The following is a 21485-nucleotide window of genomic DNA, read 5'->3' on the forward strand; positions in this document are numbered from 1 at the left end:
AAGTTCCTCTTTGGTGGGTGGAGCGAGAGGCGGAAAGCCCCAGTGCGCAGGCGCATCAACGGCTACTCGCTGCGCGCGCGCTATCTCGTCAGTCTGTGCAGCCTGGTCTCTCCCCGCGGCTTCGCAGGTGCAGTTTCTGGGATCCTTGCGGGATTGTCCGTTGTCCAGGGGAACAAATCTCGCTCAAGACTCACTGTCCCGCCCCCGGAAGGGCGACGAGACCTCCTATACCCTTTCATTTCTTCCAGTGAACACTGAATCTGGGGTTTGTCGTCGGCAGCTTGGTCAGGTGTTTGTCGCCTCGGTAAGGAAATAGAGCGTCCGGCGTCGCTGCCTTCAGACTCCTTACAATGCCTTGGCTACTAGTTGTTTTTTGTGTGTGTGGGGGGGGTTTGCCTTGGCTACTAGTTTTATAAAGTAGCATGGCAGGTGATACACTGGGCCGAAAGTGAGAATATGCTAATCCCAGAAGGTCTTGAGATTTTTCTGGTAGGAAAGACTGATATTTCCCTGTGGTCCTTAAAAGCTTTCTCTGTCCCTGCACTTAACTTTCCTTACTTTCCTACCTGATCGGCTCCAAACTTGTTTTGTACAGATTGAGATAAATAGGGCTTTTTAAATATGAAGAATTGCAATCATTGAAGACTTATGCAGTTTTGATGATTTGTTGAATTGAAAGAATTCAAAGTCGTTATCCGGAAGCAAGATCTTGGCAGAAAGCATATTTGTTCATTCTCCTTCGTTATAAAAATCTTGCTTTGTGCCGTAAATACGTAAGCTGAAGAAGCCTCTGTGGCTTATTTGTCACGTCTGCATATCTGTTTTTATGATAGGAGGGGGTTCAGAAGGTCTTGCTGTACAGTCCGGGCTAGCCTCCACTCGAGATCCTCCTGTCTCAGGCTCCAGGGTGCCGGGATCGCCCACACCTGGCTCTGTTTTTGTGATTTTGTGTACCTAGTAAAATGCTGGTTGCTGTTAAATCACTGCTTATTTCACTCCTGATGTAACTTTCCTTATCGTAGAGAAAAGCTACTTCAAGGTAAAAGAATTTCTGACATGGTTTTAAATTATAATGTTTAAAGTATCACATTCTGCCTATTTTAGTTGAGTAGTCAATAGAAATTCACCAGGAATTAATGCCTTTACTACTCTTGATTTTCTTAATTATTTGGTTTTTCCCCATTAATTTTCCAGCTTTGTAGTTGCATGACAGTTTTTTCAGGGTGAATGTTAGTTTTTGAAAAACTTTTTAAAGAATACAGTTGGGTGCTCACTCAAGTGTATAACCTGTGTTTCTCATATGTAAATCATGAATTTCTGGTGTTTTCATATGCGTCTTACTTATTTTAGGCCAGCAGTTCCTAATTAGGCTGTATATTGGAATTGCTTAAAGAGTCTTACAAATCACAATGGCCGAGTCACATCCCATAAATTAGGATGTCTGGGGTGGAAGTCAGAGAAGCATTTCTGTTGTGTTCAAACATTTACATACTAGAAAATAACAATTGCTACAGCGTAATTGTTATAGACTAGATCCACTGACAGTTGCATAATGATTGAAAGTTTGAAGAGTAACAGGATAGTAACATAGTCTCAAAATGTTCTCTCTCAAGGTATTAGTTACAAAAGGAAAAATAGTAACTTACACCGAGACTCCTGGTAAACACCATTTTAACTGATTATAGTTAACATTGTATTGACATCATAACCTTTTCCCCCATATGATAAAAATGGAAGCATTATTTCCATGATATTATTACTAAAAATGCGTATGAGAACCAAAAACAAAAGACACTGTCAAAATAACTGACCAGTACTGGTAACAAGCACAAGGCCCCAGATTCAGTCCCCAGCACTCTCCCTGCCCTCAAGTGTCAGGATTATGAAAATCAAGGAAAGATGGAAGGGTCACAGATTGGAAGAGACTAAGGAGACGTCCTGGACTGGATTCCGGAATAGAGAAAGACACTCATGGAAAAACCAATGAAATCCCAGTAAGTGTGTAGTTGAGTTAATGTTTTATCAGTGTTCATTTTTAAATTTTAATAATTGTGATATTTTCAAAATAAATGCTGTTATACAGTTGTCCATGGGAAAATTGGTTCCAGGACACTCCCACAGGATCCAAAATCTGTAGATGCTCAGGTCTCATAGAAAATTGCATATATAACCTTGCACATCCTCACATACATAGACATTTTTTTTTTTTCAGTGGTGGTATGGTAGTGTAAGTAGAAACTCAACCATATAATAATGTTCATGAAGTTGTTACATTGACAGGTAAGGTTAATATGAAGCTTGGAGGGCTGGGGATTTAGCTCAGTGGTGCCGCTGCCTGCCTCGCAAGTGCGAGGTCCTGAGTTCGATCTGAGTACCAGAAAAAAAAAAGTTTTGAATATAAAGCTTGGAATATTTTTCAATGTTTCAGTCAAACTGTGAGGGTAAAATGCCCTGAATGCTGAGGCAGGACACATAGGAAATCCAATGCCAACATTTACATGTCATTACCTCTCCAAGTTCTACCACAGAGTGTTGAGCCCCACTGCAGCTGAAGTAAGCTTTAGGCAACACAGTCATTAGGTGATTTTTCTCAAATAATATAGATTTCTTTTGAAAGTTAATTTTTGGTTTTAACAATAAGGCCCTGGGGCTGGGCATTTAGCTCAGTGGTTCTGCCACCTGCCTCGAAGGTGTAAGGGCCCGAGTTTGATCCCTGGTACCAAAAAAAAAAAAAAAAGTCAAAACAATAAGGTCCTTTGGGCTTACCAAATTTTTATAGCCTGATGTGCTTTATGTGTGTTTAGAAACTTCTTATTGTGCCTACAACAGAAGAGTTCCATGTTGACTGGTAATTAAAAACCAGAAGGTATTGTTCCTCCTTCCCAGTGAGTTACAGGGTGCTCTGGGACATTATTTTCAGTTCTTCCTACCTATGCATTGTGGTCTATATTTGCATTTCCTCCTGACTAATGATGCTGAGCCTGTTTTTATGCACCTATTGGCTATGTGTGTATCTTTTGTGAAATGTTTGATTCTTTTAAGAATGAGTTACTTTAAAAAAAAAAGTTACTTTTAAAGTTTTTAATATTTATTACCTGCATACAGTTGTACTAATTTATGCTCATGCCAGCAGTATGTGAAAATGTCTTGCATTCCTCTTAGTTTCCCTGTTTTCAGGCTTATGATAACTCTTCAGTGAAAGAATGGAAATATAGTTTTCCCTGGCATTTTGGATTAGCACCTCTCTAACTTCATAAAATGTCTTATAGAAGAAATGGCTACTGGACAAGACCGAGTGGTTGCTCTTGTGGACATGGACTGTTTCTTTGTTCAAGTGGAGCAGCGGCAAAACCCTCATTTGAGGAATAAACCTTGTGCAGTTGTGCAGTACAAATCCTGGAAAGGTGGTGGGTACGTACTGTTATTGTTGTGACAGTCTATTGCTGCTTTAATCCATGGGGATACAGTGGTGCTGTGTGAGCTCTTGTCTCTGAGATTTCAAAACTGCTGTTTTTGAGATCAAATGACATCTGTAGTCAAAAAATTTCTAACTTTATGTGTCTATAGCCTATTCCTGTTAAATTTAAATTTTTTGCTTTGGTCCCTCTTTTTTTCTAACCTTAGAATAATTGCAGTGAGTTACGAAGCTCGTGCATTCGGGGTCACTAGAAACATGTGGGCCGATGATGCTAAGAAGTTATGTCCAGATCTTCTACTGGCACAAGTTCGTGAATCCCGGGGGAAAGCTAACCTTACCAAGTAAGAAAAAAAGATTGTTGAAAGGGACGTGGAAAGTTGGAAAATAATAATCCGTGACAGTTGGAAATGGTGTTTCAGAGTACTTTTGTGTAAATAACATCTGAAAAGTTCCCTTTGGTCAGCATCTTATCTCTGTGAAATGAAAGCAAAAAGGGTTTTTTTTGTTGTTGTTGTTTTTTTTTTTTTTAGCAAAAAGGTTTTGACATTTGATTTCATTAATAGTTCAGAACTACTATTACAATAATTGCTTCCTCTGATACCCATTTGTTTCCTTTATTTAAAAATTGTTTGTTACAATTAATTTTATTTATTTATGGAGGGGTTGAGACAGGGCCTCACTGTGTATTTCAGACTGGCCTCAAACTCATGGTAATCCTCCTGCCTCTTAAGTGCTGGAATTACAGGTGTGCACCACCAAGCCCAGCTAGGTTGTTATAATTAAAACTTAATACCAATTCACATTTTGAATAAATTTCCCATGTTCTTAGTCCAAAAGTCTAAAGTGACTGAAGTAATTTAAAAAACTGTAAAACTGTTTTTCCAAGGAAGCCTTAAACTGACATTTTAGTGCAATATCTAGAATTATTTGCTAGAGTTAAAAAAAAACAAAACATAATTATCTGCCAGAGCTGAATAAACAGAGAAATTGTTTTCTGTGTGTTGTTGTTGTTTTCTTTTTTTGAGACAGGGTCTCATTATGTACTTCAGGCTGCTTTGAACTCACTATATAGCCCAGGCTGGCCTAAACTCTCAGTGATCTTCCTGCCTCAGCCTCCCAAGTGCTGGGATTACAGATGTGTACCACCATGCTCCATTATTTATGTTTTTGTTTGTTGTTGGTTGTTTTGTTTTGTTTTTTTTTGTACCTGGTCTTCTGTTTTTTAATCGAGCAGCCTGTCCCCAAATGTTAGATGTTTAGCCTTGGAATGAGAGATATGTATAGAAGATATGTATAGAAAGTAGGAACAAGGGCCGGAGATTTAACTCAGAGGCACCTTTTTTTGCCCTACTAGGGATTGAATCCAGGGGCTCAAGTATGCCTGACAACTACTATACCACTGAGTTATTTCTACAGCCATTTTTATTTATTCCAGTACTCTGGGGGTTGAACCCAGGAATACTCTACCACTGAGCTACATCACCAACCCTTTTAAAAAAATGTTTTTGAGAGAGGATCTTGCTAAGTTGCCTATACTGGCTCAAACTTGTGATCCTCATGCCTTAGCCTGCTGAGTAGCTGAGATTATAGTCATGTGCTATTGTGCCCAGCTCTTTAGTTTTTTTTTTTGTTTTTGGTTTTGGTACCGGGGATCGAACTCAGGTCCTTGCACTTGCAAGGCAGGCGGCAGAACCACTGAGCTAAATCCCCGGCCCAGCTCTTTAGTTTTTTTGAGATCAGATCTCACTAAGTTCCTCATGCTAGCCTTGAACTTGCCGTTCTCCTGCCTTTACCTTTGGAGTAGCTGGAATTAACATGTATGCATCATCGTACCCTGCTGGATTATTTACTTTTAGAATCAAACTATAAATTTAGGAATAAAGATATTGCAACTTAAAATAATTTTAATAATTAACTTAAGATACTAGGTTATTAAATAAAGTTTCAAATATCCTTCAGAATATTTTAATTTGCTCAAAGGGCTGTAAAGAAACTGCTGCTGCGACACCAACCACTGATGCAGAGCATCCTGTCCTAGGTATTTGTGTATGAGTGCATTGATCCTTTCTTTCCTCTGAGGCCTATCTTCTTCCTAAACCAAATAATGATTAAAAGGATAAAAGTCAAACATAGCTCTGATCTCTCATTTGATGATGTTTTGTAATATACTAGTTTTTATAGGTGTCTTAGAGAAGAGGTATAAATATTTTCACTTTTACGGCAAATATAGCAGGATCAAAGAACTTTAAGTTACATAGCAGGGCCTAAACAAAGCAAAGCAGACATCTGTGTACTGTCATAGAAAGCTAGCTATACAGCAGCAGAGTGGCTTCTGACTAGAACAGAGGGCCTGAGGAAGAACAGAGAGAGGCTCTGAGGAAGGCCATCTGCCTGCCTGGCTGCATCACTTTGTTCTATAGGCATGTATCTTCAGCCTGATGATTTTGTGAATGTTCATAGACCAAGAAGTAGCTGTTGGAATATGTGTGTATAGTGATGAGCAGGTTGTGTGTTAGCTGAACTCCTATTTGCTGAAGTGTAGAGTCCACATATTAGTTTGTTATGGTGAGAATGCTGCCCTGAGGAAGACCAGATTCTCTGTTCACTGATCAGTACCCTATAAGTTAGCTCTTGTTGTGGGGGTTTTTTGGTACTGGGGATCAAACTTGGGTCCTTGCACTTGCAAGACGGGCAGCGTAACCACCCTATAAGTTAGCTCTTATTTCAAGACAGAATCAGAAGCAAAAATCTTCTGTGGTAGACATGAAAATAACAAAGGAATAGGTGATCATAGTAAATGTCTTTTGGTGCACAGCATTTCTTTCCTTTTTAAAGAAATCCTTGTCATATAGAATGTTCATGTTCTGCATGCTTTCTGGATTGATAGTGCTAGCATTACACTAACGAAGTTTCCCTCCAGGATTTTTTCCTTTTCCTTCTGTTACAGGTCATCTGCCTGCCCATTGACTGTCTAGTCTCTGTTAAGCCACATGTCTCTTGATCATGTAGATTTATGTTCATTATGAGGGAGAGATGGGCTGACAATCTCAAGGTTGCCTCCATATATGACCTTCATGCTTTTTAGGTACCGGGAAGCTAGTGTTGAAGTGATGGGGGTGATGTCTCATTTTGCTGTGATTGAACGTGCCAGCATCGATGAAGCTTATGTAGATCTGACCAGTGCTGTGCAAGAGCGACTACAGAAGTTACAAGGACAGCCCATATCAGCAGACTTGTTGCCAACCACTTATGTCGAAGGTTTGCCTCAGAGCCCTACACCAGCGAAAGAGACTATTCAGAAAGGTACTTCCATAGTATCATATTGCTTCCGCTTCCCACTTTTGGAGCCTGCTTTGTTTGGTCATACAGATTCTTCTTGGAATGATTGAAAAGAAACGTAAACTACAGCCTGAGTGAATCACAAGGACTCACATGGAAGGATATACAAATTCTCTTTATCTTTCCAGGTATATGCATATTCAGAAGCTGTGAAATCTTAAAAAAAAAAAAAGAAAGAAAGAAGCTGTGAAATCTATATGAAAGTAAATATCTCTTTAGGTACAACTACCACAGGTTAATGTGACTAGGAGAAGGTAGGAGGCTGACTAAGCAATTCCTTTATCTGCAGGTTAATTTGTACTATAACTTAGGTTCTTGGTCTCATCTGTGTGGGTGAGCTTTTTTAAGGAAGATTTCAAACATAGGCAGTTATTTAAAATGTCCAGTCATGGGCCAGGGATTTAGCTCAGTGGTTCTGGCGCCTGCCTCGCAAGCACAAGGTCCCGAGTTTGATCCCTGCTACAAAAAAAAAAAAAGTTCAATCAGGGCTCGAGATTTAGCTCAGTGGTTCTGCCACCTGCCTCACAAGCACAAGGTCCCTAGTTCGATCCCTGGTACCAAAAAAATGTCCAATCAATTTATAGCATATTATCTTTTTGCTTCAGTGTTTCCCACCCCTCCAACCCCACTCATCCTGTGGCATCCACTGACATATTTATTTTCTTAGCTATGTATATGTGTTTATAAATTATACATTATTGTTTGTGCTTTTTAATTACAAGATGATGCTTCGCTAATTACACATTTTATTCTGTCTCTTAATTTTCTTTCAATGGTGATTTTAGAGACAGCCGGGTGTGGTGGTGCACGCCTGTAATCCCAGCATTTGGGAGGTTGAGACAGGACGATTGCTTTGAGTTTGAGGCCAGCCTGGGCTACATGGTGAGTTCAAGGCCAGCCTGAACTACATATTGACACCTTGTCTCAAAAGAAAGAGATCTATGTGGCTGAATTTATAGATAATTGATGGCTTTTAGCTATGACATAATTCATGAATGGCTCCGCCATGGTTACAGACCACTCTCTCTGATGATGGCTGCATTGGCGGCTTCTAACACCCTGCTTATATGCTGAATGTCATTATCATTTGTTGGACCTATGCAAGGGTCTCTCTAGAAGTGTTTGCAGGAATGGACCAATAGGCCACAGGGTATACACATAGACTTTATTTTTGTAAGTACAGCCAGTGGCTGCTCAGAAGCACTGTCAGAGCTTACACTCCTTAGCAGTACACAAGAGTTCTTGTTTCCCTTCTGTTCTCACCAACAATTGGCTATCATCTAAGTTTTTTTTGGTACCGGGGATCAAACTTGGGACCTTGCCCTTACGAGGCAGGCGGCGGAACCACTGAGCCCTGGCCCTGTTGTTTGTTTTGAGACAAACCTGGCCACACAGGTTGGCCTCCACCTCTCATCTTATCTGTCTCAGCCTCCCAACTAAGAAAAGCACAGGTCTGAAATGCTGAAATCGCAGGCATGTGCCCTCATAGCCAGCTTGTGCAGTCTGTTAACCAAAGATCATTATATGGCTCATGACTGAAAATAATGATGTAGATGTCTTAAGTGACCTTTCCACATTTTTCAGAGGAGATGCGAAAACAAGGCTTACATCAATGGCTCGATTCTCTTCAGATTGATAACACCATCTCTCCAGACCTGCAGCTCACCGTGGGAGCAGTGATTGTGGAGGAAATGAGAGCAGCCATTGAAAGGCAGACTGGATTTCAGTGTTCAGCTGGGATTTCACACAATAAGGTAAAGACAAGCACATATTTTGAAGAGAAACATGGATATCTTTAGTCAAATACAGCAAAGTAGACAAGAGTGCGGCATTTGAACTATTTTTTATTCATTAAGTTTATTGGTACATTTTAGGTATACAATATGATGACATTCATCATTGGGAATTTGTACCTTTACATGATATATCTTGGTTCTCATTTTTTTCCTCCATTCCTCTGCCCTCCCTTCATCCCCTCCATCCCTCCCTATTTATAGGGCCAGGGATTTAGCTTAGTGGTTCTGCCGCCTGCCTTGCAAGTGCAAGGTCCAGAGTTCGATCCCTGGTACCAAAAAAAAAAAAAAAAAAAGTAGGGCGGGTAATTTAGCTCAGTGGTTCCAATGCCTGCCTTGCAAGCGTGAGGTCCAGAGTTCGATCCCCGTACCAGGAAAAAAAAGATTGTAAGTTACAAAGACTTTTTTTCCATTTTTTTCCTTTTCTCATATTTATTTATCCCTTTTCCTTCTTTGCTTTCTCCTACCCCCCCCCCACTTCCCCTTTCCCTTTGGACTTTTTCTTCCTATTTCACATTATCTATTATACAATTTGATCCTTATTTACACTTTCAATTTCTCACACCAGAGAAGCTATTCGGTATTTAGACATGTGTGTCCTATTTATTTCACTTAAGAATATAGCCTCGGGCTGGGGATTTACCTCAGTGGTTTCGCCACCTGCTGTGCAAGCGTAAGGACCCAAGTTCGATCTCTGGTACCAAAAAAAAAAAGAAGAATATGGCCTCAATGTGCATCCATTTAGCTATAAATGTCTCTAGTTTCTCATTCTTTATGGCTGAGTAATACTCCATTTTATAAAAAAAAACAAACCCACATCTTCTTTATCCAGTCTCCAATTGATGGGCAATTGGGCTGTTTCCAAGATTTAGCTATTACAGACTGTGCTACTATATACATGGGTACACATATATCACTGTGGTATGATTCTTTTAATTAGAATTACTAATGTATAAAGCCTAGCATGGTGGGATATGCCTGTAATCCCAGAACTTGAAAAGCTGTGGTGAGAAGATTTTGAATTCATGGCCAGCCAGGACTACACAGTGAGACCCTATCTCAAAAAAATATATATATAGGGTCAGGAGATTTAGCTCAGTGGTTCTGCCGCCTGCCTCATGAGCTCGAGGACCTGAGTTTGATCCCAGGTCCCCCGTCCCCCCCCAAAATATATATATTTTTCCCATATACTTTGAAAGTATTTTTACCTAAATGTATATTTAGGCCCAAATAAAAACTTAAGTATATTTTTACAGGAATTAACATTGCTAAGAGGCAGGCTGAAAAATTACAGAAAATACTTTTTTATATAGTTAACATCCAAAGTATTTCCTTAATGACTATCTATAGGAAGGAGGAGGCTGGTCTTTGTACTTTTATATATTAACCTATTTCTTTTGTTTTTCACTTGCTGGATATTTTTGTATTATCTTATTTTCTCTTATGTGGAATTGCCTAAGTATATTATACTTTTTTTTTTCTTTTTGGTACTGGGGATCGAACTCAGGACCTTGCGCTTGCAAGGCAGGCACAGCACTATTGGGCTAAATCCTCAGCAGTATATTATACTTTTGCTTATTCCCCATTCCTCACTTTTTAAAATTTTGAGACAAGATTTCACTAAGTCCTTAATTTGCCCAGACTGGCCTTGAATTGGAAACTTGCTGTCCCAGCCTCCTAGAGTGTTGGGATTCCAGATGTGCAACACAGAATCAAGCATTTTATATTTTATACCAAATATTTACAAATGATACCAGGGAAGTGCCTTATTATTTTAAAAGAATTCTCAGGAGTTTAATTTTTTTTTTCATTTTTAAGTATTGTTGGTAGACAGGAATGTGTTATAATAGCAAGATTTTGAGCCCAATCTCTATCATAGATACTAGATTATGATATACTGTATGAAATTCAGGACTAACCTTTCATCAAGAAATTGGGCTGTGGATGTGACTCAGCCTATTGTGCACAAGGCCCTGGGTTTGATCCCAGTGCTGCATAAACAAAACAAACCCTAAGAAATGTAAATCGGTGGGGTACAGTAAAACAAATTTAACATTTTCATATGAACACACTGACAAATGCATACTGAGTTTCTTCTATAGCTCCTGTGTTTTAAATTTGAAGTGGGAGGACCAGTCTCAAGGGATAGATAGAGGAAGAAAAATGACTAGGAAGACCAGTGAGGACACTGATAATGGGTCATGTTTTTCACCAAAGATGTTGTGGAATATAAAATTTTAAAGATTTCTTGAGTTTCTGCCTGTATTTTGTTTCTAATGTGGAACCATTAGTTACAACCCTTGGTGCATGCATGTTGTATGTGTTTTCACCCACTCTGTGTAGGTGGGTTGACTGTACCAAGGTTTTTATATTTTCTATGCTTCCAGGTCCTGGCAAAACTGGCCTGCGGACTAAATAAGCCCAACCGCCAGACTCTGGTCTCTCAGGGGTCCGTCCCACAGCTCTTCAGCCAAATGCCTATTCGTAAGATGTAAGTATTTGGGGAGTAGCTTAGTTTTACTCATATCCCCATGAAGATACTCTCTGGTTATAGTTTGTTTTGTTTCTCAGAAAAAATTGGAGCTAGCGGCACACTGAGACTTTTCTTTTTTTCTTTTTTTTTGGTACGGGGATCGAACTTGGAACCTTGTGCTTTTGAGGCAGGGAGTGGAACTACTGAGCTAAATCGCTGACCCTGAGACTTTTTTCTTAATGAAGACACTTAATCCTGATATTTTTGAAAATGAACTGAGTTTTAGCTATATGTTTAACTTCTCTCTGGACTTTTTTTTTGTTTGTTTTGGTGGTGCTGGTGTTTGCACCCAGGGTTGGCATGAAAGAAACCAGTTAAATGAATAAGTTGTGCCTAGCAGTTGTGTGTTCTTGACAAGGACTAAAGATATTGTTAGACAAAATATGACAGTTCACACCAAGAGTAAAAATGCTGTCCCAGGATTCATATGAGTATGTGTTAAGTGAATTGTGCAGGTAGTTAGTTACCAAAGTTCACACAAAGAAGAAAGCTATGTGAGAGAGATTTACGACACCAGCATGGGAATTTGTTTTGAAGTTTAGCATGATGGTGGACTTAGCCAAGAACTGTAAAGCAGCACTGATTTAGATGTGTTTTTGGACAAAGGGGAAAGTGTAGAGAACCAGACATGAACTGGTTCCCACTGCTGGCACTGAGCGATGGGAGCAGTTGGCAAGGTGGGTACTGGGCAAATTGCAGGGTGTTCCAAGGCTGGGCTCAAGACTTGTGACCATAGCCTTAGTAAGTAGGAGAGGTTCTAGTCATGGAGTTTAATCCTCAAATTGAACAGTAGGTCTTACACAATTGAAAATTTTCTATTCAGTTGATTAGAAAGATAATCAGTGACTGATCTTTGGTTTATGCTATTGTTAATTTTATTCCTGAGTCCTAATTCTCAAAGTATCTGAATTCTCAGTAAATAAGGAATCTAAAGGCTTAGTGTATACTCTCATCTTCCCTGCACTGGTACTGACAGGCAACAATGTGTTCTGTTTGCTATTACTAGATACTTATGATGCCTTTGTCTCCTTTGTTATCAGCCGGAGTCTTGGAGGAAAGCTAGGAGCCTCTGTCATTGAAGTTCTAGGTGTAGAATACATGGGTGAACTGACCCAGTTCACTGAATCCCAGCTCCAGAATCATTTTGGAGAGAAGAATGGGTAAGTGATTTATATTGTTTTTCAATCATAACCTTTATGGAAATGCTAAGTTCAGATATAGACAAAAGTGTCTAGTAAAACCTAGACCTATCTTTAGGTTAACATTTGTTCCTTGAGCTAATTTCACTGGTTGGTGTTTCTTGTTTTAAAGTACTAGGTCAAAGAGGCTGGCAGTGTACCTCAATGGTAGAACCCTGGGTTTGATCTCCAGCGCTGCAAAAATAAACAAAATAAAAAATTGGATCACTGTAGCCTCTTAATCTAGAGTCATGTTTTCATGTACCTGGGGAGTCGATAGGAATTGTTACTTTGAAACTGGGGTATTACTGTTACATCATTTATGTATGGTAATTTGTTGATGTTCCCTTAAAATCCTTGTATATTAGGTTCTAATAAATGGGGGGAAAATGAAAAACCTTGGGAATATGAACTAGTGCCTTACTTGGCACTTTTCTCAAAATACAGTTAAGTTGGCTTTAGAAAGTATTACTGTCCTTGCCAGGATCTTGCACTATAATCATTTGAGAAGGACAGGGGTTCTGTCAGAGGTCAGGTACACTTTCATTTTGGACACATTTTTCCTTTGTTATGAGAAGGATAAAAGGGTGATATAATATGGGTATTTAGTTTAGCAAGAATAATCATTTACTTTCACCTGAAACTGTTTTTGATGGTTTTATTAGGTCTTGGCTGTATGCCATGTGCCGAGGAATTGAACATGATCCAGTTAAACCCAGGCAGCTACCCAAAACCATTGGCTGTAGCAAGAACTTCCCAGGAAAAACAGCTCTGGCTACTAGGGAACAGGTGAGCAGGCAGTCTGGCCAGGGGACTGCCTTTTTTGTTTGTTTGTGGTGCCGAGGATTGAACCCAGGCCTTGTTTCCGCTAGGCAAGGCCTATGCCACTGAACTACCTGCCCATCTTGAGAACACTGCCTCTTTTGTGTGTGTGTATATGATATGGGATTGAGCCCAGGGAGCTGTACCTCTGAGCTACATCCTAGCCCTTTTTTATTTTGAGACAGGGTCTCACTGAGTTGCCCAAGTTAGCCTCAAACTTAGAATCTTCCTGCTTCAGCCTCCTGAGTAACTGGGAGTATAGACATGTGCCATCATGCCCAGGTCATTGCTAACTCTTTTTAAAGGGATTAGTGGATAGATTTTGGTAGCTGTGGAAGGTATTTGGGGGTTTTCTTGTTTAATTTGTTTTGAGACAGGGTCTCACTAAGTCATCAAGTTAAGTTACCTGGGCTGGGCTCAAACTTGTGATGCTCCTTCCTTAGCTTCCCAGAGTGCTGGAATTACAGGCGTATGTCCCCAAGTCTGGTTTGAGGGTTGATAGGTCAGTTTATGTTTTGTTTTGAAATTTATTAGTTTAACTTGTGATTTACTTTGTTTTTCCTTTCTTCCAACTAAAAAGAAATAAGCTGAGCATGGTAATACATACCTGTAATCCCAGTACTTGGGAAGCTGAGGCAGGAGGATCACCTTGAGTTCAAAGCCAGCCTGAACAGCATAGCAAGGTCCTGTCTCAAAAATAAATAAAATGGCCGGAGATTTAGCTCAGTGGTTCTGCCATCTGCCTCAAAAGTGCAAGGTCCTGAGTTCCATCCCCGGTACCCCCACCCCCTCAAAAATAAAATAAATAAAATGGGGGCTGGGGATTTAGCTCAGTGGTGCCACTGCCTGCCTTGCAAGCTCAAGGTCTTAAGTTTGATCCCTGGTACCAAAAATAAATAAATAAATGGAATTGATTAAAGTTTCTCTTTTTGGGGGTGGGGGGGTATTGGGGATCAAACTCAGGATGCAGCACCACTGAGTTAAATCCCTGGCCCAAAGTTTCTAATTTTTTTGGAAGGTGGAAACATTTTTTTAAAGCCAGGGTCTTGGTATGTAGCCCAGGCTGGCCTTGAACTCAAAGGGATTCCTCCTCCCCTTTGCTAAGATTACAGGTGTAAGCCACCACACACAGCAAGCAGGTTTTGGAAACTAGGAAAGCCTGGGATATTATGCCTCAGTTTGAGGTCTTTATTTTCTTAGTGCTGGAAGGAGGCGGAAATGCATCAAGATGACATGCCAGCAGGAAAAGAAAGTTAACTTGGACTGGGGCAGGACAGTACTGATTTTGATGATTTGATTATCGGGGAGTCATTGGTACACAGATCCCTTTGGGTTAGAACTGAGAAAATCCACTATCTAGTGCTATAAGAAACCTAGTGGATTTAAGTGAAAGATTAATATTGCAATACCTTTTTAGGTCCAGTGGTGGCTGTTGCAATTAGCCCAGGAACTGGAGGAAAGACTGACCAAAGACCAGAGTGATGTAAGGTTCTCTTTATTTCTGGGGTGGGTTTTGGAATTTATGTTGTTGTTCTTTTATTTATTTGTTTTTGGGGATTTTTTTGTTTGTTTATTTGAGACAAAATCTCACTATATAGCCCAGACTGGCTTTGAATTTGTGACCCTCCTTTCTCAGCCTCCTGAGTGCTGGGATCACAGGCATGTACCACCACACCCAGGCTGGTTTTGGAATTTTTTTTTTTTGGTACCAGGGATCAAACTCAGGTCCTTGCCCTTGCGAAGCAGGCGATGGAACCACTGAACTAAATCCCCGGCCCTGGTTTTAGAATTTAAACTGCTTAACTTTGTGGAGTAGGAACAAAAATAGAAAAAAGCCGAGCATGGTGGTGCGTGGTGCTCCCAGCACTTGAGGAGGCTGAGGCAGGAGGATTGCCATGAGTTCAAGGCCAGCCTGAACTACATAGCGAGACCCTGTCTCAAAAAGAATAAATAAATAAAAATATAAAAAAGGCATCAGCCTGGGACAGTTTAAGAAATCTTTCAACATAGTCATAAAACTCAACTTAGTCTTTGAAAGCCTAATTCTGTGAACCTGCAGTCTGTCTCTGCCCCATCTCTCTCATTACAATTCTCCTGCAACCCTGAATAAGTAGTGGCCTTTCACCCCACCTAATAGCCAGTGAGGTACAGGGGGATTCCTGGAGGTGGATGTATCTTTAAGCTTCAGAGGACTTTATAGCCTAGCAGATTCTGTGACATCACTGTTAGAACATTCCAGTGACTTCCCTTCCCACGGAAGCCATGCTGAGGATTTCCCATTCTAACACCATGAGTCTACTTGCACCTTGGCTCCCTGCCCCACCCCACCCCACTGGTCTCAGCCCATGCCCCCTTTCCTCTTCTCTAACACCAGGAAAGCAGGTACCTCTGCACTGCTGTGCCTATGCGCCAGGAGTTTTGACCCCTCTGCCTGCATTTGCTCCCTGCTTGGATGCCGCTCCCAGAGGCTTCCCTTGAATCCTTACAGAAGCAGCTTCGGTCAGCTATGCCTGGCCCCCATCATTTCCACTATACTTCCCTGCCTTGTGTTTATTGTTTGCAGCTCCTGTTACCACATGAGGGCTATAAGGTCTCCCCTTTATCCCATTCTCTCCTGCCTCTCTCAGCTTTGTCTCTACTTCGGAGATGCATGTCAGGTGCTAGTGTTAGAAAGATGGCTTTGAGCTGGGTGTGGTAGCACACGCCTTTAGTCTCAGCACTCAGGTGACTGAGGCAGGAAGATTGCCACAAGTTTGAAGCCAGTCTGGGCTACATAGTGAGTTCAAGGTCAGCCTGAACTATAAACCAAGACCCTGTCTCAAAAAACCAAAAGAAAGATGGCTTTGTGAACAGGGACTCCTTTGTGATTGCCAGTTTATACTCTGTCAAGATACAGAAGTCTCACCGGGGATTTAGCTCAGTGGTTTCCGCCGCCTGCTGTGCAAGCACAAGGACCCAAGTTCGATCCCCGGGACCAGAAAAAAAAAAAAAAAGATACAGAAGTCTCCACAGATGGATTCTCTTCCCCAAAGTAGTTGTGCTCATTGGATTGTTTGCCTCAGGCATTTCTTCTCCTTGCATCTTTTGGGGTTTTTTTGTGTGTGTGTCTGTACCAGGGATCAAACTCAAGACCTTGTTCTTTTGAGGCAGGTGGCAGAACCACTGAGCTAAATCCCTGGCCCATCTTTTGGTTTTTGAGGGGATCCTCAGGTAGCCTTTCACCTCCTTACATTTCTACCTCTTGACTTTTCAGTCTGCTGAGCATCAGCGTCAGCAGAACTCAGGTGTGGAAACGTCAGTGACATCTCTATGGAGGACTGAGGAGGAGGTGCTGGTGGGCACTTCTGCTGTATGGATAAGGGCACTGGCACAAAAGCCCTGACTGAAAACTAGACCATTATTCAGTTGTGCCATTCTAGCTTTCAGACAAGTACTTTCCTAGACCTTTTTTTCAGTAACAGAATCAAAATAGAATATGGTATGGTAGGTGTTTAAAAAAAAAAAAAATCATCTTTTTTTTTTGAGACAAGGTCTCACTATGTAGTTCAGGCTAGTCTCAAACTCGTGATCTTCCTGTCTCAGCCTCCCAAGTGCTGGGATACAGGCATGTACTACCATGTCCAATTTATAATCTTCTTGCTTAGACACTGTAAGAAAACTTTCAGGAAGGTCTCATTTTCATTTATTCTGTTCTATTTCCATCATCTGTTAACATGGCCTAGATATTTTACTGTTCCATCACCCAAATTATGTCTTGTTCAGTTCTTCCAAAAATAGCACAAACATTTTGAACTATTTTTTATTCAGAAAATGTGATTCTATAGTATAAAATCTGTACTATTAATGTATAAGAAATAGGAAAACAGGAATTGTCTTTGCATCCCTCCCAGTACCCAACTGAGTCCTGTGCACCCTCAGCACTCAGTATACACTTGTAGTTTATATAGGCACTAGAATAAAGTTGCATTCTTTGCTTACTAACTTTATAGCCTTGGATTTTAAACTTACTGTTTCCAAACCATTCTGTCACCCTGATTTTAACTCCTTCTGTACTTGATTATATAGAACCCAGATGCTCTAGATAACTTTATCTTAGTCTTAACCTTTTTCTACCCACAGAATGACAGGGTGGCCACCCAGCTGGTTGTGAGCATCCGTGTACAAGGAGACAAACGTCTGAGCAGCCTGCGCCGCTGCTGTGCCCTCACCCGCTATGATGCTTACAAGATGAGCCAGGATGCATTTGCTGTCATCAGGAACTGTAACACTTCTGGAATCCAGACTGAATGGTGAAGCTTCTAGCTGATCTTCTCGGAAGAAATGCATGCCTTGAGCGCTAAAGCTAGTGGGCTTCCTGACTCTTTCAGCCAGGGTGGGCAATTTGTCACTTGGACTAGCAGCACCAATTACAGAAGGAAATGGTCACTAAGGGCGAAAATAGTAACCCCAGAAACAAAGTTATCAGATACAGGGCCGGGGATTTAGCTCAGTGGTTCCGCCGCCTGCCTCGAAAGCACAAGGACCTGAGTTCCATCCCCGGTACCAAAAAAACAAAACAAAACAAAGTTCTCAGATACAGCTTCCTGGCCTCCCTTTGGTGCCTTCCAGCTCCCCAGGGCAGGTTCAAAGGCAGAGAATCAGTACTGTCTCAGCCTTCATCAGTTGTACTTGGAGAATACAGCTCAAGTTCCCAGAATACATTTAGGAACTTGGCTCTCAACTACTTGATTGTTCCATCTTAAATGCTGAGACAAAATACTTGATGCCCAAAGTTAAAGGAGGAAAGGTTTATTTTGGCTCACAAATTGTTGAGCTTCAGTCAATAGTTGGCTGGCTCTAAGGTAGGGTGGCATGGTAGAGAAACATTTCATACCAGGTAGAAGTCAACAAGGCAGCAAAAGATGAGCAAAGCAGCAAGCGACAAGCAGCAACCCTTCTTTCTCTCATGTTTTATCCAGGCTGCATGCCCAGGGTAAGCCTTCTCATTATCCACACCTACAACTATGCCAAACCAATCAGTAGACTAATTTAGTAAACACACACCCTTGATTCCAGCATCATACACTTAATCCTAGGGATCACACACTCTAGATCCAGCCACCTCTGAAAAGCCCCACCTATGACTGCATGAGGCTTTGGGGGGACATCTAAACACAAGCCATAACAGCATCTTTTATACTTACAAAAGTGACCATTATTCATTGATAATCTCTACCATCTCAGCTCAGTTACAAGCTCCACTTGTATTATACCAAATATATTCATAAACTTCCTCTCTGTTAGTCGTGAAATATAACCAAAAATATGGTAAAGCCTGATTTGGGGGCATGTTCATTTTCTGTCTAGATGATTTTTAGGACTGGAATGCTTTATTTATTTAACATAACCTGTTACATTTTTTTTTAAAGTATTGCTAGGCATGGTGGTTCATGCCTGTAATCTCAGCACACAAGAGGCTGAGCCAGGAAGATTGCCATGAGATCAGATCTAGCCTGGGCTATACAGTGAGTTCAAGGCCGGCCTGAACTACAAAGTGAGACCCTATCTCAAAAAAAATCACAAAACAAAAAATGGTCATCACCTGGCAAGACACTTGTGATTTGATGGGGTCTCTAAAATTGGAGCCTTTGGTCTTTACTTATAATAATTCACTGAGCCAGGCATGGTGGTACACACCAGAAATCCTAGCGTTCTGGGAGCCTGACCCAGAACCCCAGTCATTTGTGAACTGAATCATGTCTCTGAAACAGTGATCTGTTGCTAATCTCTGCTTCTCTGTTATACAGGTCCCCTCCTCTCACGATGCTCTTCCTCTGTGCTACGAAGTTCTCTGTCTCTGGCCCTGGATCTTGCACAGACATCACTGCCTTCCTGAGTGGTGACTCAAGTTCTCTGCCAAAGGTGCCAGTCACCAGCTCGGAAGCTAAGACCCAGGGAAGTGACCCAGCAGTGACAGCCACCAAGAAAGCAACCACCTTTCTGGAATCATTCTTCCAAAAAGTTGCAGAGAAGCAGAAAGCCAAACAAGCTTCATGTTCATCACTTACTGCTGCTACCCAGACACCCATGAGCAAGTCGTCATCCAAGCCCCCTTTATTTTTCCAGACCAGTAAGACAACGGGTATAGAGCCCTTCTTTAAGCAGAAAAGTCTGCTTCTAAAGCAGAAACAGACCAGTAATTCTTCAGTATCTTTGCATCCACAAAACTCACAGGCCAACTCTAAAGGGTCACCTAACTATTTTCCAACAGAGCATTCGGAGAGAGGCCCTGTTTGTGACAAACCGCTGAAGCTAGACTCCTCTAAGGCAGTTTCTACAGAGGAGGATCTGACACACAACAGCCTAGCCATGCCTGCCTTTTCAGCTCTCCAGTCTCTGGAGGTGGCCCCAAAGGCAGTGGCTACCTCTTGTCTTTTAGCTGCTGAGGACCAGCTGCCCTGTGACAAGTGCGGCTCCCTGGTTCCAGTGTGGGAGATGCCAGAACATATGGATTATCATTTTGCATTGGAATTGCAGAAATCCTTTCTGCAGCCTCAGTCCTCAACCCCCCAGGCTGTTCCAGCTGCATCTCCTCAAAAGAAAAGAGACCCCAAGAGCCCCTTGGCCTGTAGTAATAAACGCCCCCGTCCCGAGGGCATGCAGACATTGGAATCATTTTTTAAACCATTAACACATTAATGCTACCCTCAGGCTTGTTGTAGGGTTTTAATATTTTGTCTGTAACCCAGGAGTTGGAAATACATTCATTATTTAAGGATATCCATAACGATGAATTTTTTTTCCGGTACTGGGGATCGAGCTCAGGACCTTGCGCTTGCAAGGCAGGTGTGGTGCCACTGAGCTAAATCCCTAGCCCACAATGATATTTGTAATACCAAAAAAACCCCCCAAAAAACCCAAACAAACCAGGAATTGCTAAGGAATTCATTTGAATTTTTAATCTTCAGAGTTTAGGGAGGCTGTGTCAGATAAGTTACATGGGCCTAGAGCCCAAGAGACCTGGTTCCAAGCATCCCTCTGCTTCTTGTTCCCAAAATGGTGTGATCATTTTCTTCACTTCTTCCTCTGTGGACTGAGATCATCACCTTCTGGATTACTGAAGATTTAAAAGGATGTATGAAATGCCTCACTTAAAGATGGCACAGAGAAGGAATTGACTAAAAGATGGTTAAAAATATCCTAGCTCTGTGACAGGCAGGTCAGATGACACCATGATCAGAATTCTGTATTTTCTACCCCTGCGTGTTCTGATATAGAATGAGACCACTTCATGCTCTGAACTGGAGCAGCGCCATCCTTGCTAGAGGACTTGCTGGGAAGAACCAGAATCTGCACATTTATAGGACCTCCTCATGTGTCTTCGACTTTTAGAAACCCAATCTCTAAGCTCCTAGAGGCCAGGTTTGGAGAAGACAGGACATTTCCTGAAGCCCAAAGCACAAATTTCAGAGTAAGTGCTTGGGACTTTGGGATCCCTGGTGTGTTCTCTTCCACACTGGAGTACGAACGTTGAGCTTAGTTTTGAATCTTACGGTAGCTTTTGGCACTTGTTCACATCTGTTAGTACCATTTTGATTTTTGTGGTCCTGGGAGGTTGGACCCAGGGCTTTGTTCATGCTAGGCAAGTACTCCACTGATCTGTAGTCCCAGTACTAGTACTGTTTTGGGTTATTTGATTTTGTTATGGGGATACTAGGGATTGAACCCAGGGCCTCCACACTGAACTCCATCCCCAGCCCTTTAATTTTTTGAGACAGGGTCTCAGTTGCCCAGGCTGGGCTGGACCTTGAAATCTTCCTGTCTCAGCCTCCCAGAATGCTGGGATTATACTTGAATGCCACTGTGTCCGGCTTTAGTACTGTATCTTTAGTATCTCCATTATGTGTGAGAAGTCAGATTTTTGGGGTTCTCTGATAAGAGAAGCCTTGAATTATACCTGGAACCAAATGAAGAGCTAAGCAATGTGTGGGTATGTTACATGAGTGGGGGGAATGGTGTACATGTAACCCTCTTCTCATACAAAGCAGCAGCTTTTTAGCACATTTATAAATTGCAGGACTATATTTAATTTGAAGGACAGAAGCTACTGGACCTAGCAGGAAATTATTTTTTCCTTTGAAAATATTTCCCAGTTTTATGGCACTTAAAAAGATGTTAATCACTGTGTACATGAGCTTTTCCTTGTTAGATTTGTAGCTTCTTACAGGGAGGAATGGTTCATGGTGCCCAGCACATAAGAAGTACTTAGCATTCCTTGGTTGAATGTAAAACAAGACAGATTTAGATCTGATGACCAATAAAAATGTACACACTCCTTGAGGCCCTGCCTTAGATACTCTCCCTAAATGTTCTATGAATGTGGCAAAGTGGCTCAGTAATTCCTGGAGGAGTCTCATTCGATA

The 21485-nt window shown here is 41.4% G+C and overlaps 1 protein-coding gene across 11 annotated transcripts; it reads left to right on the forward strand.

Annotated features, from left to right (window-relative positions):
• Positions 1-59: 59 nt before the first annotated feature.
• On the forward strand, positions 60-21403 carry Polh (DNA polymerase eta). 11 transcript variants are annotated; one of them, XM_087184604.1, is made up of 13 exons: positions 78-127; positions 249-304; positions 834-1994; positions 3270-3411; positions 3625-3759; positions 6504-6721; positions 8342-8511; positions 10938-11041; positions 12124-12243; positions 12927-13050; positions 14501-14566; positions 17203-17372; positions 18870-21403. In XM_087184604.1, the coding sequence occupies exons 4-13, from the start codon at positions 3275-3277 to the stop codon at positions 19759-19761; spliced, it is 2136 nt and encodes a 711-aa protein (XP_087040730.1). In that variant the 5' UTR covers positions 78-127; positions 249-304; positions 834-1994; positions 3270-3274; the 3' UTR covers positions 19762-21403. The 11 variants fall into 11 exon arrangements, with proteins under 11 accessions (XP_087040729.1, XP_021115417.2, XP_087040727.1 ...); XM_087184603.1 differs by having other exon boundaries at positions 60-304; positions 1195-1994; XM_021259758.2 differs by having other exon boundaries at positions 60-304; positions 1873-1994.
• The last annotated feature ends 82 nt before the right edge of the window (positions 21404-21485 follow it).

This window comes from Heterocephalus glaber, unplaced genomic scaffold (genome assembly GCF_053883595.1).
Source record: "Heterocephalus glaber isolate CG9 unplaced genomic scaffold, H.glaber_assembly_v1.0 deba00001497, whole genome shotgun sequence".
NCBI lineage: Eukaryota > Metazoa > Chordata > Mammalia > Rodentia > Bathyergidae > Heterocephalus > Heterocephalus glaber.